General features: G+C 47.5%; 1 protein-coding gene across 1 annotated transcript in view; it reads left to right on the top strand.

The window, feature by feature from the left end:
- Window positions 1–15,662, top strand: part of CLPB (caseinolytic mitochondrial matrix peptidase chaperone subunit B) — a 191,984-nt gene that overhangs the window by 162,024 nt on the left and 14,298 nt on the right. Inside the window, exons 8-10 of the mRNA XM_036746267.1 lie at window positions 4,131–4,208; window positions 7,835–7,890; window positions 15,288–15,332. Coding sequence (XP_036602162.1) covers window positions 4,131–4,208; window positions 7,835–7,890; window positions 15,288–15,332 — 179 coding nt within the window. The remainder of the gene's footprint in view (window positions 1–4,130; window positions 4,209–7,834; window positions 7,891–15,287; window positions 15,333–15,662) is intronic.

The following is a 15,662-nucleotide window of genomic DNA, read 5'->3' as shown; positions in this document are numbered from 1 at the left end:
TGAACACCAGGAGTTTGTTGAGTGACCGACTGAGACAGCAAATGGCTGGCAGACTAGAACCTTGCTCTTGGGGATCACCTAATACAGCACTCCCCCAAAGGAGGAATCCCCAAGGAGTACTCGTCCCCTCTGACGAGATTCCGTGGAACACAAAAGTGTCAGGATGGCCTCAGCCAGGCCACAGCTGCCTCTCTCCTGAGTGCAAAAGCTGGAGCACTTGCAGAGCAGGGCAAACAGAATGGGGGGGGGGGGGAGCCTGCCATATAAGGATCAGTTAAAGGAACTTCCTACAGAAGAGAAGAGTGGGAGTGGGAAGTTGAAACAGAGCTGCCTTAAAGTATTCAAAGAACTTTGAGGAGGAGGAGGAGGAGCAAACTTCCCTTCTTATTCCTAAAGACCAGAATTAGAAATAGAGGTTGGAAATTGCAAAGAAACAGATTTCAACTCCGTATTAGGAAAAACTTGCTAACATCTGTCCTAAAATGCAATGAGTTTCCTGAGGATTGAGTTCCCCAGGGGCAGCTAGGTGATGCAATGGATAGAGCACCAGGCCTGGAATCAGGAAGATTCATCTTCCTGGGTTCAAATCTGACTTCAGACACTTACTAGCTGAGTGACCCTGGGCAAGTCACTTAACCTTGTTTGCCTTGGTTTCCCTATCTGTAAAATGAGCTGCAGAAGGAAATGGCAAACTACTCCAGTATCTTTGCAAGAAAACCCTAAATGGGATCACAAAGAGTCAGATATGACTGAAAAGCAACTGAATAAACAACAAGAGTTCCTTTGCTGGAGAGATGCCACTCTCATCATCCCTTTCGCCTCTTAGATTCGGTGGTCGATGATATAAAAATGGATCAGAGTGGTGACATCATCATCTGCTATGAAACATGCCATGTATTTCCGCTACCCCACAGCCGGAGCTCCTAAGTCTCCCTAAGGCTTTGGTCTTGGGTTTGAGAGGGCTTCTGTCCCAAGGAAGTCATGTCACATGCAAGCCAGCCAGCCCTCTTCCTAGACCATGCAGAACCCCTCTTCATCTCCCAGTCCCTTCTCTCCCCCTGTTTTCCATGCTGTCAGCCTCTATCTACCCAGCTATTTTTCTCCTCAAACCTCATTAGAAGAATCCCAGTTGTAATTGCTTAAAGGTTGACATTTCACCAGTTTCACACAGAGCCCCAATCAAACCACACTCTCTGATTCAGTGGCATTGACTGCTCAGCGGGCTGTGTACAGAATTTTAAAAAGCTCCTTCAGAGGTACAGCGTTAGGAAGGAAGAACCGTGGCCCCAAGCAGAGTGTGATCCCCTAGCCTCTGTACTGTCCTTCACATAGCCAGAAAGGGCCTTTTTCTCTGAAGGAGCCACATCCTGGCAATCTGAGGCTGAAAAGGGCCTTAGAGATCATTCTAGTCCAACCCCCTGTGTTACAGATGAGGAAACTGAGGCCCTATCCAAGGTCCCATAACTAGTAAGTCACTGATCTGGCCTCCCCCCACACCTGTGCCTGCTGAGGACCATCCCAGCTAAATGGGAAGAGACTAGAGCAGGGGTGGGGAACCTGCAGCCTCAAGGCCACATGTGGCCCTCTAGGTCCTCAAGTGCAGCCTTCTGACTGAATCCAAACTTCCCAGAACAAATCCTTTTATTAAGGGGAAAAGCTTTAATTAAATGTGAATAGCACTGATTTTTCCCCCAAATATACATTGATTATTCACTACCCATCATTTCCTCTAGTTATTTCCCATGTAGGAGTCTTGTATCTCTTGACTGTCTTATCCTCCAAGCTAGATTGGAGGTACTTCGTACAGACATGATGATTGTGTGGTTTTGCCTGCAGTCCAAACCCAGTGAGCATCATTCATTGGCCCCAGTCCTCCCTGAGGCTCTCCTTTCATTGGTGAACTTTGGCCATGTTTATGTTTCCTGTCATAATGTCAAGATATCCAAGGGAGGGTGACCAGAACAGGTAGGGTATTGGAAATCATCTCATAGGAAGACACTGGGATTGTTTGTCCTGTAGAAGAAGCGTAGCGGGACATGCTTGCTGTCTTCCAGGATTAGGAGGGCAAATCTAGTATATGATCTTCACTTCCAGGTCCCAGATTTTATAAGGGACATTTTCAGGATTTGCTTGGAGTAAGGTGGGACCATCTGAGACAACTTCTTCCACTTTTGGATAGCTCTGATTCTGTGAACATTTCTCCTTATATCAACAATTCTAACTTACCTCTCTGTTACTTATACCCATTACTCCTCGTTGTGTTCTTTGGGGCCAAGAAAAGTCAGGTAATCTCTTTGGCATGGCAGCCTTTCAGATGCATGAAGAGCATCATCACATCTCCCCTGAGTCTTCTGTAGGCTAAACATCTTCATTCCTTCTACTAATCCTCAGAGCAAATCAAGAGGAGAAGACAGGCCAGAACGGCGAAAGGACCAGAGACTTTACCCTACAAGGATCAGTTGTAGGACCTGGAGAAGGGAAGACACAGGCAGTGGGTCAAGCTGTCCAGTGTGGGAGAGAGCCTGGTTCTGTGCTGAGGCCCCAGAGGACACTACTAGGACCAGTGGAGAAAAGTAACAGAGAAACACATTTCAGCTCAATATAAGGAAAAAATTTCCTAATCATTAGAGCTGTTCCAAAGCAGAATTTACTACCTCATGAGGTACTGAGTTCCCCATCTCTGGGGGATCAAATAAAATAATATATAAAGCCCTTTCTCGAGTATTCGAACATATGCTAGATGTTTAGTGTAGTTTGGGATAAAAGATCCAGATTCTAATTGATCTGCCACATGTCCACAGTATGAGCTTGAGCTAAGCCCATCACTCTCAGAGTTTTTATTTCCTCATCTGTAAAAACAAGGGGGTTAGAATAGATCAGGTGTTGTTAACCTTTTTTTACATTGTACACCCCTTTGACATTCTAAGGAAACCTACAAACTCTTTCTCAGAATGTCTTAAAATGCATACAGTAAAATTCATAGGATTTCCAATAAAACCAATTATAGTGAAATAAAGGTATCATTTTTTCCTGTCCAAGTTCACTGACCCCCCCGTTCCCCGAAAAAAAATACATATATATACACCCCCTATGGGTCCACAGATCCAGGTTAAAACCCGTGGGCTAAATGGTCTCCAAAGTCCCTGACATCTTGTGATCCTGTCAGGGCTGCTGTAGAAGAAATTCCCCCACTGGGAAGGAGACTTGACTAGGTAACCTTTGAAGGTCCCTTCCATCACTGAGATTCCGTGACTTTCTTAAGGTCCATGAACAAGAAAAGGCCTCCAGCACTACCCTGAATGCTGTCTGCAGTGTCCCTGTTCCAGCAGCCTTTCTCCCTACCACACTCCTTTCTTCTCCACTCAGAGGGATGAGGCCTGGTGTGAACAAAGCTGCTCCCACCCTCGTGTCTTCCTCCACCCCGCTGTGCCTGCCTGGCCCCTCATCTGCCCTGGTCTGCGGTTCATTCTTCTCATTCTTCTTTTTTAATGAAGGCAGAAGTAACTGACTTATGACTTGCCATGCCGAGGAGGCAGTGTGCCACAGTGGAAAGAGAACTCGGATTTGAATCCCAGCTCTGTTTCTTATTGTCTAGATGACCGTAAGCAAGACATTTCTCCTCTCTGAGCCTCAGTTTCCCCAACTATAAAATAAGGGGATTGTACTGGATGAACTCAGAGATTCCTTCCAGACTTCAATCTTACAAACCTGTGCATTTCTCAGAAAGGCTATGGGTGAAGAACCTGGGCTGTAAAGCTCCTCGAATTCTCCCTTGTGCCCCCACTGAAGTGCTCCTGCCCTTCCCAGGCTCTCACCCCCACCCCTCCACCCCCCTGCCTTCATTCACCGTCCACTCGCCTTTCAGTTTCCCTGGCAACGTTGAGTGCTCATCCTGGAAAACTTTATCCGAAATCTGCTCTGGGCAGCTTTCCAAATCCATGCTAACCTGATTAGGTGTCTCTGGGGGCCTTGCTGGCTAATCAAATTAGGCAGCACTAATGGTAGCGAGGACTTTGAGTGGGCACGGAACAGTAAAACATATTGTATACTTAGTGATAATCATCCCGGCTTCTGTGTCATTGATTTATCTGCCTCCCTGCTTACCCCCTTTTCTCTGTGTTTGGCTGCAGCGATCCGGAGGAAGGAGAATGGCTGGTACGACGAGGAACACCCACTTGTTTTCCTTTTCTTGGGATCGTCAGGGATAGGTAAACCAAGCCAGAGATGGAGGAAGGAGCCAGCAGGGATGGGAAGGGGGGAAAGGGCAGCCTGCACTTGACTGGAACAGCTGTGGCCAGGGGTCAGAAGGTGGCCACACACACACACACACACACACGCGCGCCTGCCACCTTTAACAAGCCCTGTCTCCTGCCCTGGGCTGGAGCTGAGGATGGGAGAAGGGGAAGTATAGGATCAGGCTCAACCCCCAGAACTGTCGGCATCAAATCAATCCAATTCTGCACAGGTTGATTAAGTGCCTGCCTTGTATAAAGCACCATGCTCAGGTGATAGGAGAAATAGAAAGTTTAGGTTAAGGCTCAGGCCTTTCCATCATGGAGCTCACAGTCTAGTAGGACAATAAGAAACACTGAGAGTTACCACGAGAGTCTCGAGCCAGGTCCCAAGCTAGGCTCCGGGCTGAAGAGGTTGTAGAGGGGTGGTGGAAGGAATGCCCACACTAGGGAAATCCCAGGTCCATGAAGCACTGAAGAGCACAGGGGGAGATAGAGGGCAGAGGGCTTGAGACACCAACAAAGATAGCTGTGATTAGCAGCATTATGTGTTCAAGTTTTCAGGTGCCCAGTGCTTTGTGAGGTGTGTCGTTATCATTTGTGGTGGGGGAGAATCAGGGAAGACTCCTAGAGGAGGTGGCAGTTGAGCTGGGGAGGAAGGGAGGGCATGCCAGGCATCAGGAACAGTGTGACAAAGGGAGGACAGCAAGTCCAAGCTGCAGTTTTAGCAGAGTGTTGTGGGAGGGAGTGTGCCTAGCCTCAGAGAAAAGGCAGACTCTCCCCCTAAATCCCTTTCCAGATAGCGATGTATTCCATGGGAGGCAGAGGGCATCACCCGGTTCCTGTTCCCCCTTGATAATGTGCAGACCCCAGTCTGGCCAGTTCCCAGTTATCCATCTGGAGATTGGCTGCTCTGTAGGTAGCTACAGCTGCTGTTCCAGTCCCCAGGCCATCTCCTATATGATCAGGAAAGGCCCACTTCTCTGAGGATTAGCCCAAACTACACCTGAGAGGAAGTCAGACAGACACGCTGGTACCTATTGCTAGGTACATAAGAGGAAGGAACTCAGGGCCTTCTGACTGCATTAAACACAATGGAAAACAGCCCTTGGCAGGTGCATTATCTGTTGTTTTGATTGATTGATAGCTCTGATCTCCTCCTTTGACTGAGAGGCTGAAGGGCTGTTTCAGACTTAAGTCTGTGCCCTGCCTCTCTGGGCCTTGTGTGACAAGCAGCCTGGCCAAGCTGCTGACAGTCTGAGGCACACTTGAGGGAAAAGGAGAGTCATAGGATCTTCAGCTCCATACAGACCCACACCAGTGCTGGGAAAGCTAAAGCCTCATGCTAAAGACATCCCCCATGCAGGGCCTCAGGGAAGAACTCCCACCCCCACCCCCAGAGCCATCTTCCCATTTTATGCCATCAAGAGGAAACAGGAAGTAATTCACAGGGCCACTCATGTCTTTGTTCATTCAAACCTCTGACCTGGTGGGACCTGAGCAGTGTGGAGCAGTAAAAAGAACACTGGACAAGAGGTCAGAAGAGGCCTGCGTTTGAATGTGGCCCCTCATTCTTGCCAGTTGCATGACTGTAAGCCATGGCTAGTCTGATTCTTAGTTTCCTTACAAAATGAGGAGTTTCTTAGGACTTGTCATCCAGGATTTTTGTGAAATTCGAATGTAAAGTGCTTTGTAAACCTTAAGGAGCTATGCAATGTCACTTATAATCATCCTCTGCCTCTCTTATCCTTCAGATTCCACCTGCTTCAGGGAGTCTTCTCTCATCCCTCCTGACCACACTGATCTCTTTCCTGATTGCCCATAGCCCTCACAGACATTTTGACATTTGATTCTCTTAAAACAGACTCAGGGCAGTCTTTTATTGTTCTCTAGCCAGGGTCTATGTCCCATATCCAAAGCCAGACTGTGAGCTCCCTGCAGACGGAAGGCAGCTACACAAAGGCCCAGTGCTCAGGACTTGTGGGGTGCAGTCAGAGCCCAAGGTGAAGTCCAGCTCTAGCCTGAAGGCTGGAAGAACTGAGATCTGGCACACTTCAGAATCCCTTTCCTTAACAAATATCAGCTCTCAGTTAACTGCTTATGGCTTCTCTCCTTAGGGGATTATCCATGATACTCCTTTTAAGCATGGGCTGGTTTCTACATGCTGCCAGCCCAACCTGCTGGCTAGCAGTTTATTGCTCAGAGTAGACAGGTCATGTTGATACTAGCGGAGAAAATCTGGCTCAGGAAGGGAAAACCGCTTCTCAGTTGGGCTCCTAAGCCAGACCCAAAGGACTTTGAAATTACCTGCCCCCTCTGCTTTCCACTGGTGCAGATCATTGAGACCTGATTGTAGATTCTTTCCTAACCCAGAAACCAACACTGCCCATAATTGACCACCGAGGAATGAAGATACCAGGTCCTCTTGGGGGTAGGACTGGGCAGGGGGCATGCAATCATATTCCTCAGTAATGGTGATATAATTTCATTCATTACAGCTTCAGGGTTTACTGACAAACACCAGATCCCAAAGTTGGGGAAGGAGAAAGGAGAGCAAGGCCTGGGCCCTTCCCTAGGGGAGTTCAGGCTAGGAAAGCAAGCCTCAGAAACCAGTCAGATAAGAGGAAGCGTAGTACAATTTAGTGGCCAGTAGGCATTCAGAGAAGAAAAATCGAGGCGGTTCATGAGGAGGTCTTCCTGGAGCAGGTGGTACTTAAAAGGACTAGGGAAGACCTAGATTCTAAGGGAAGAACTCTGGGCTACTGCCAGGCCCTGAATCTGACTCTTCTTTAGGACAAGGCACAGGCAGCAGACAACAGTCCATCACCCCTCTTCTGCCTCAAGCCCAATAACATGCAGTCTGGATCACCTGAATTCAGGCCCTTGGGCCTCTTGTCTAGATTGTTGTAATGCCTCCCAACTGGTCACCTTGCCTTCAGTCTCTCACTTCTCCAGTTCATCCACATAACTCTAGAATAATCCTCCTCATGTAGAAGTCTAACCATATCACTCCCTTCCTCAGAAACCTTCAGTGGCTCCCCATTTCCTAATGGGGAGGATAAAATACATTAGCCCACCATTAAAGGTCTGCTCCAGCTGATTCTGATTCATTTTTCTAGCCTTATCTCACAATATTAGCTTTCCTGTGCTCTAGTCAAACCAGACCATTCTTCATGCCCAATTTTATCATGTCTTACCTCAAATATCTGCATTTGCTGTTTCCATCCTTTATCTGCAGAATGGCAGGTATACCTTGCCTCCTTGCCTCCCCTGTCTCTGCCTTTTGAAATCCTTTATTTACCTCAAGATCCAGCTCTCATCCTACTTCTTCATGAAGCCTTCCCTGAAACCCCTACCCCCACTCTGAGGGGTGTCTCCTGCCTCCAGTCTCTTGTCCCACACTCCATGTGTACCTCTTCTGTGCCCTTATGGTCACTCACATCCATTTGTGTCTTATCGCCTCGTGCCCAACAGTGAGCTCTTTGAGAGCAGGGGCTGTGTCTTGAGCATCTTTAGATGCTTGGCTCTGAGCTTTGAGAATTAAGAAATGATAGCTAATTTAAAAGAAATGACCTCCCTCCTTTCTCTCCACTCTCTACCAGGGAAAACGGAGCTGGCCAAACAGACAGCCAAGTACATGCACAAGGACGGCAAGAAGGTAAGAGGGGCAAGCCCCCTGAGGGCAGGGCCAGAGCACATGCCTCCAACATGGTTATTTTACTGCCTTGAGAGGGATTCTCGAGTCATTGCCTCAGCAGGCAGTGGGGACAGTGGATTTCTGGTACTGCCTCAGTCACTGACTTGCCATTGAGCCTTGAATAAATTACTCAACCTCTCAGTTTCCATTTTCTGAACAGCCACTTAGCAAGGCTGTCCTGGTGATTACTCCTGTGTAAAGGTTGTACCAGAGGAAAGCCAAGGTCCCTTCCATCTCTGATTCTATGGTTCCTCATCTGTAAAATGGGGAGCACAGTCCCTGGGCCACTGACCTCCAGACAGTTGTGAGGTTTAGATGAGATCCCACATGGGAAAATGTTGCTAAGCAGCAGATCCTGGGGAAAGATCCTGGGGTCTGTATGGTCTGCAAGTTCAGTGGGACCTGAGGGTGTAGAGCACAGCAGCTGGTTTCAGGTATCTGAAGGTCCATCCTGTGGAAGAGAGACTAGACTCATTCTGTTTGGCCCCAGAGGACAGAACTGGGAGCAATGGGTAGAAATTAGAGAGACGTAATATAAAGAGAAACTTCCTGAGGTGGAGGGCTGTGACAATAAGTAGGGCTAGCAGGGCTCTGAGGCCCTTTGGTTGAAGGCATAGTGACAGCTTGTCAGCAGTGTTGTTCCCACAAGGCTTCCTTTCTAGTTCAGGTGGGGTTTAGGGGCCCTTTGAAGTCCTTTCCAACATAGAAATTCTGTAGAGTGACTGAAAATGTGAGCTGAGTCACTGCATATTAAAGGGGGTGTTGTAATCGTTTCTAAGGGAACCTGTGTTTAAAAATCATTACTTTATTGGCCTGTGAAATTTGGAAGGATTTCATTTTTCCCCTCCATTCCCTGCCACCAGTACATTGGCGACCACCTTGTTCAGAAGACTGAGTCTGATTTGCTAGATTGTATCCTTGACTCTCCACTTTTCAAGCTTAGTAGAATTTCTCTTCATCTCCATGGCCTATATAATCCCAGGCCTTCAGCCCCCATCCAGAAAGACAGAGCTGCCTCTTCAGTGGCCTGCCTGCCCACTGTATCTCTCCCATCATCCTTTCTGAATGCTGGGGCTGAGTATGTTCCTGTAGCCCAGCTCTGATCATGCCCTTCTCAGGAACCTTCCATAACTCCCCACAGCCCCCAGTGGAATGGATGAATGTCCACACCCCTGAGCCTAATATTCAAGATTCTCCAGTATCTGACCCAACCTGTCTCTGGCCTTGTAGCTCTATCCTCCCTTCAGCCAAAGTAGACAACTTGATATTCTCCAAATGATTTCCATCCATTTCCACCTCCAGTCTATGCATACTCCTTTTTCTCCCTCCCCACCATCTACTGAAGCCTGCCTATCCTTCCAGGTCCATTTCAGTTACCATTCCCTCCATGAAAACCCTCCCTGATCCCCCAGCTGGAAGTAATTCGTCCCTCCTCTGGCCCAGTAGAAGCTGTGTCTTTCCCTCTCCTCACATCCTGCCATACATTGTAGTCATCCTTGTACACGTCCTATCCATCCACTAGACTGTGAACCATGTGAGGGCAAGGATTGGGTCTTTTCCATTTTTGTCTTCCCAGTTGGGGTAATGAATTCCTCATCACAGGACATGTTCAGGCTTTGACTGGTTGACCATTTGTTGAGGGTGTGCCGGTTCAGATAGAATTTGGACTCAATGACCTCTTGAGGTCCCTTATAACTCCAAAATTCTGTTAAGTTCCATAACTCAAGCATAAGGCCCTGCACATAGATAGTTCTCAGCAAATGTTTTATTAATTGACTTTCCAGTTCCACAAGAATTATTTTCATTCAGAGGAGTAATATCAGGGAGAATGGTCATTAGGGTCCTCTCTAGAATGTTCCTATCAAAGCAACCAAATCTGCTCATAACAGTCTTTTCCACACCTCCTTTATCTTTCCCCCTCTAGCACTGACCTGGAGAATACCTGGGGGACACTGTGTCCCTACCTTATTCTACATGGAAACTGGCAGGACTTAAGCTATTGCTTACGACGGTTCCCTCCTAGTGGTATCAGGATCCTTGCTTTTCTGCTTTGCAGAAATTAGTTTCTCATTGCTAGAGGCATTTAAGTGGAGGCCAGCTGACCAATTTGGGGAGTGTATGTGTGTGTGTTTGTGTGTGTCTCACTTTGTATTTATATCCCCAGCATTTCTTATTTAATTATCTTAAATGAACAAAAAAATTTTCTCTCCCTCCACCACCACAACCACCACCCCCCATTGAAAAAGAAAGAAGAGCAAACTGCTTATACAAAACAAATGTGCAGTAGTCAAGCAAAACATATTTCTTTCATTGGCCACATCCAAAAAAAAAAGTCTCAAGACTGCATTCTTGACCCCTTGCTTCTCTTTCAGGAGGTGAGTATCATGGTTCATCATTAATCCTGTGGAGTCAGTCAGTGTGTTGGGCAGAGTTAAGTCTTCCAAGTTATTTGTCATTGCAATGTTGTTTTTAATGAAAAAATTGTTCTCCTGCTTCTGCTCGATTTACTCTGCATCAGTTCATACAAGCTCTCCCGGATTTCTCTAAAACCATCCCCTGCATAGTTTCTTATAGCACAGTAGCACTCCTTTACATTCCTATACTGTAATTGGTTCAGCCATTCCCCAGTTGATAGGCATGACTATAGTCTCCAGCTCTTTGTCACCCCCAAAAGAGCTGCTTATAAATATTTTTATAAATATGGGTTCTTTTTCTTCTTTGACCTCTTTGAGGTAGAGACCTGGTAGTGTTACAGCTGAGTCAAAGATTATATACAATTTAGTACCTTTGGAGGCATGGTTCCAGGTTGCTTTCCAAGTCAACAAACATTTATTGAGTGCCTCCTATGTGCCAGGCACTGTGCTTAGTGCGGTGGATACAAAGAAATGTAAGGGACCTCTCTCTCAGAGAACTCGTAGTCTAATAAGGGCGAGAACATGAAAACAACTCCATACAAAAGAGCTTAGACGGCACATTGGAGAGAGTCGCAGAGGGCAAGCAGGGTGTTTGGGCCAGGTCACAGCTCCACCACCAGGACGTCAGTGTGCCTGGCCTGCTGCCCTTGGGAAGGAGGGGGGTGTGAATGATGCTACTTCAGCACAGCTTGAGTTGTATCTCCTCCAAGTTCTCCACCAGCTCCACTGGAGGCTTTGTGCCATCCGTGGCCCACCACCTGTCCCTTGACGCTCCTTTTCAGATGAAGGATGACTCATATTGTTAGGGTATGCGAAGATTTACAGAGCGTGTTCTTAACAGCTCTGTGACATCGGCAGCACAAGTTTAACAGTTTTCCCATTTTACAGGTGAGCAAACTGATCAAAGAGGTGAAGCCACAGTTACACACCTGATACAGTCCAGGGCTGGGCCAGAAACACAGGTCACCTACCTCAAATCCAGCATTCTTTCCACTTGCTTTTCCTCAGTGCCTTCAGCCACCCCAGCTCAGGGCCCACACTTTGCTTCTGTGACCTCAGCACCTCATACACCTCATCCCCAGTGGCCCCAAGGCATTGAACCCCTCAGTGGCCAGGCCCACCCCACCATGCTACCAGTCCCCCTCTCAGAGAAGAGCTAAGCCAAGGACAAAACCCTCTTCACACCACCCACCCCCGCTGTCCAGCTCTCCCCACCTCAGCAAATACCCGAGTAGGCCACGTGGCAGTGGGCGCTATGTGTCATGTTAATATGATAGTCTGCACAGATAGCTTGCTGAAAGACAATTAATCAAGTTGGCAGCAATTCCAACAATTAGCACTCAGGAAAGGGCCATAAACTAGGCAGACTATTAGGAGAGATGCAGTTAGAGGCAGGAACTGACTGATTAGGAATGAAGGATTCTTGGTCGTTTCATTTTAATACTGTCAGAAAGGTTAATATTTAATTACAAATTATAATCTTATCTGGTCTATCTTCATACGTCTTCATACATGCAGCCCTGAGAATCAAAATAGCTACAGATTTGCTGACGCAGAGCAGGGTTTGTTAGCGGGCTCAATGGGGAAAGGAATTTTCCCTATTAGAGTGTTTCTGTAGGCAGCAGGTTAAGGCCTCATTGGGAGTCATGGAAGGAGGAAGAATAATCGTAAAATGATTGCTACAGTCCCGTGAAGTCGGCCTGGTGTGCAGGGTTAACTCCACTTTACAGATGAGGAAACTGAGGCCCAGAGAGATAGAAGGCACTAGCCAGGGTCACATGGCCATACCAGTGACAGCCCCAACTGGAACTCAGGACTGTGTATTTTTACATGTCAACCTATCAAAGGTCAATTTTACCCTCGTAGCAAAATTGATCTCATTTCAGTGTTGTCTATAGAAGAGACAAGAAGCGTGACAGAACTGGCCCTGTCTTACTGTTAGTTATTTTTAAAACTCTCAACTCTAGTATAAATTCACAGTAACCTAAACCAAATGCATTACAATGAGCTAGTGGCTGCTAGAAATCTCCTGGTCACATGGCATGCATATAAGAGTACAGCTTTCCAGGTGGTCACCAGACGGGAGAGATCTTCAGTCTTCAGGAATGGTGGTGATGAAGATAATGATAGTGATTAGAACTAGCATCATCTGGTAGAAAAAGCTCTTGGGGGTCAGAGCACCTGGATTCCAGTCCTGTCTCTGCTGTTGTGTTAGTTGTGTGACTTTGGTCCTCAAGTTCCTCCTCTGTAAAAGGAGTCATTGGGACTAGATGATCTCCCTGGTCCCTTCCCCCACTGAAGCCTTTGAACTCCCATGTCTGTAGCACTTTGACCTCTCCAGCCTCCAGTATCTGTGTGGTATGGGTATATTAGCACTTGACCAGGGTGGGGTGGGGGGCAGTGGTCCAAACCAAGCCCCCTGACCCCAGGTTCAGAATACTCTGTTGCCCCTCTGCATGACAGAAGCTGTGGCAGTCACAGTGAATAGAGCACTGGTCCTGGAGTCAGGAAGACCTGAGTTTGAACCCTGCCCCAGACACGTACTGGGCAAGTGACTTCACTGCTGTCTGCCAGTTCCTTTATATGTAAAATGGCCTTTCTGGGTTGTTGTGAGGATCAGATGAAATAATCCAGTGCCTGGCACATAGTAGGTGCTTACCAAGTGTTTTTTGATTGATTGATTGATTGATTGATATATGTAAAGCACTTTGCAAACCTTAAAATGCTCTTTAGGTTCTAGCTATTAGTATGAGTTGACATTCTCCAGGTTCCTAATGACTTTCTCTCCTTCAGTAGAGAGAGTCCTGGGCTGGAAGTCAAAAGGACCTAGGCTCCAGTACCAGCTTTCCCACTTATTCCATGTGTGACCTTCTTGGCCAAGTGCTTTTCCCCCTCCAGGACTTGATTTTCTCCTCTCAAAAATGGGGAAAACATATGCCTTGACCACATCAAAGGGAGATTATTTCCACCCTCGTTTATTGTTTCTCTTTAGGCCTCTGTGATACTTCTGCCAAGTAGATCAGAACCCCCAGGCCTGCTGCCATAGTGGGGAGATTGAGGCAGGAATCCTCATACCAGTGCCCAGGATGTATGCAAGGGGCCCTCTGCCACATGTGGCATGTGATTCTACTTTCAAGACACCTCTCTGCTTTCTGAGAGGTCTTGGCTAGGAGTAATAATTCTCCAGGGTCCAGCTGGAGTGGGTCCAGGAGAAGAGGGAATAGGATGAGGCACCTGGTGACCCAGTCCACAAGGATCTGTGAAAGGAGAATAAAAGAGGCAGGTCATGACAGCCTTCCCAGGTGCTGCAAGGGCTGCCCTGTGGAAGAGGGTTAGACATCTTTGGTTGGGCCTGAGAGACCAGAACAAGGAGCAGTCAAGGAATATCCACTGTCAGGAAGCACCGACTGATAATTAGAGCTATTGGAGAAAGTGTGGAGAGTCCGTTACTTACAGAGTTCTCAAGAAGAGGCTAAATGACCATTTTTGTTGGAAGTGAGCTAGAGGGGATTCATGCTTTGAATCGGATGCCCTCCAAGTCCTCTCCCAGCAATGAGAGTGTGCTTCTCTAGAAGACTCCCAGGACGAAGTAAAGTTTGACTTGGGCTTCCTGGGAGGAGTAGAATTTCAAGGCCAGTCATAAGGATCAACATGAGCAAAAGCTAAAACTTGGGGCATCTACAGGAGATTGTGCTTTGTCCTTTGGGGCTGGAAAGTATTCTGTGGAGAAGAGAGATGAGTGGAAGCCAAGCCAGAATCTGAGCAGCCAAAAACTATTAGAGGATTTAAGATGTGTGGTGCTTGTTGTTCAGTCCAACTCTTCATGACCCCACTTGGGGTTTTCTTGGCCAAGATACTGGAATGTTTTACCATTTCCTTCTCCAGCTCATTTTACAGATGATGGACTGAGGCAAACAGGGTTAAGTGACTTGCCCAGGGTCACACAGCTAGTAAGTGTCTAAGGGTGGATTAGAACTCAGGTCTGACCGACTCCAGGCCCTACACTCTATCCACTGTGCCACCCAGCTGACCACATGTGTGATAATATAAGAAAGATAAGTCTGAATTGGTGAGCAGCATTTGGGACCCAGCTATTGCCATTTATCACAAATTTATAATGCGTGATGGGTCGCTCAGTTTTGTGATTTTCTCCATTCGTGTCCAATAACCAGAGTAATGGGAGGGGACCTCAAGAGCAGGCCACCGTTGTCCAGTGCCTTACAGAGGAGGAGACTAAGGAGAGTAAGCATCAGAAGTAGGATCTGAACCCAGGCTCTCTGATTCCAAAGCCAAGGCTGTTTATACTATACTAAGTTTAGGTTATAAAACATAAAGGGACCTGAGATATTACTTAGCTCAGCGTTTTCATTTTGTAGGAGAGGGAACTGAGTCTCAGGGGAGAAGTGACTAGGCCAAGGCCATACAGAAAGCCCAGTGGCTGGGTCAGGACTGGAACCCAGGCCTTCAGACTCTCAGCCCAGGATTCTTGGCAGCAGACCCTGCTCCCTTAGCCACCTGCCCTGAGCGTCTGTGTGCAGCAATTCTCTCCAGTGTGGACGAGTGGCAGAGTGAGCCACAGGGCTGTCTGGTGAAGGGGTTTCTTAGCAGCACAGCCTCCAGAAGCAGTCGCTTCCGTGGTCATAGTGCTTTTCCAAAGCACGTTCTGCCCAGCAACTCTGAGATTTCAGTATCAGCAGAGTTATTATTCCCACTTTGCAGAGGAAGCTCAGAGACGTTAAGGGATTTGCCCAGGTTACATAGCTAGTGAAATGTCAGCACAGAAATTTGAACCCAGGTCTCTTGATTCCAAAACCACTATTGACATTGGCGGGGCAGGAGGTGTAGCTGGGAAACCTGGGAGTTGATAGAAGACAGAGTATTGAGGAAATCCCTCTTCTGCCTTCTCAACCTAAAAACCTGCTCTGATCTCTGGTGTCTGTGCAGGGCTTCATTCGGCTGGACATGTCTGAGTTCCAGGAGAGACACGAGGTGAGTGTGGGACCTGGCCCAGGAAGCAGGATCGGGCATCAGACAGGAAGAGGGGAGCACAGGCGAGCAAGGAAGGTCTGCACATAATTATCTGTGCCAACAGAGACATGGATAATGACAAGCATCAGATTAATTCCGAACATCCAAAAGCCTGAAATGTACCATAAGACTCAGCAGCTGAAGTAACCCACTGTGTCTGGGGGAGCAGAGAAAGCCAGTGTCTGGAGGGAGGCTGCGTTCCCGGAGCATGTCAGGAGGGGATGTGGGGTTCATCTCTCCAGTAGAAATTTGCCAGGCCATCATTTCTGTTAGTGATTTTCTGGGTTTGGC

Source organism: Trichosurus vulpecula, chromosome 2 (genome assembly GCF_011100635.1).
Source record: "Trichosurus vulpecula isolate mTriVul1 chromosome 2, mTriVul1.pri, whole genome shotgun sequence".
Lineage (NCBI taxonomy): Eukaryota > Metazoa > Chordata > Mammalia > Diprotodontia > Phalangeridae > Trichosurus > Trichosurus vulpecula.
The sequence above is the reverse complement of the archived record's forward strand: the minus strand, read 5'-3'. Positions and strand labels throughout refer to the sequence as shown.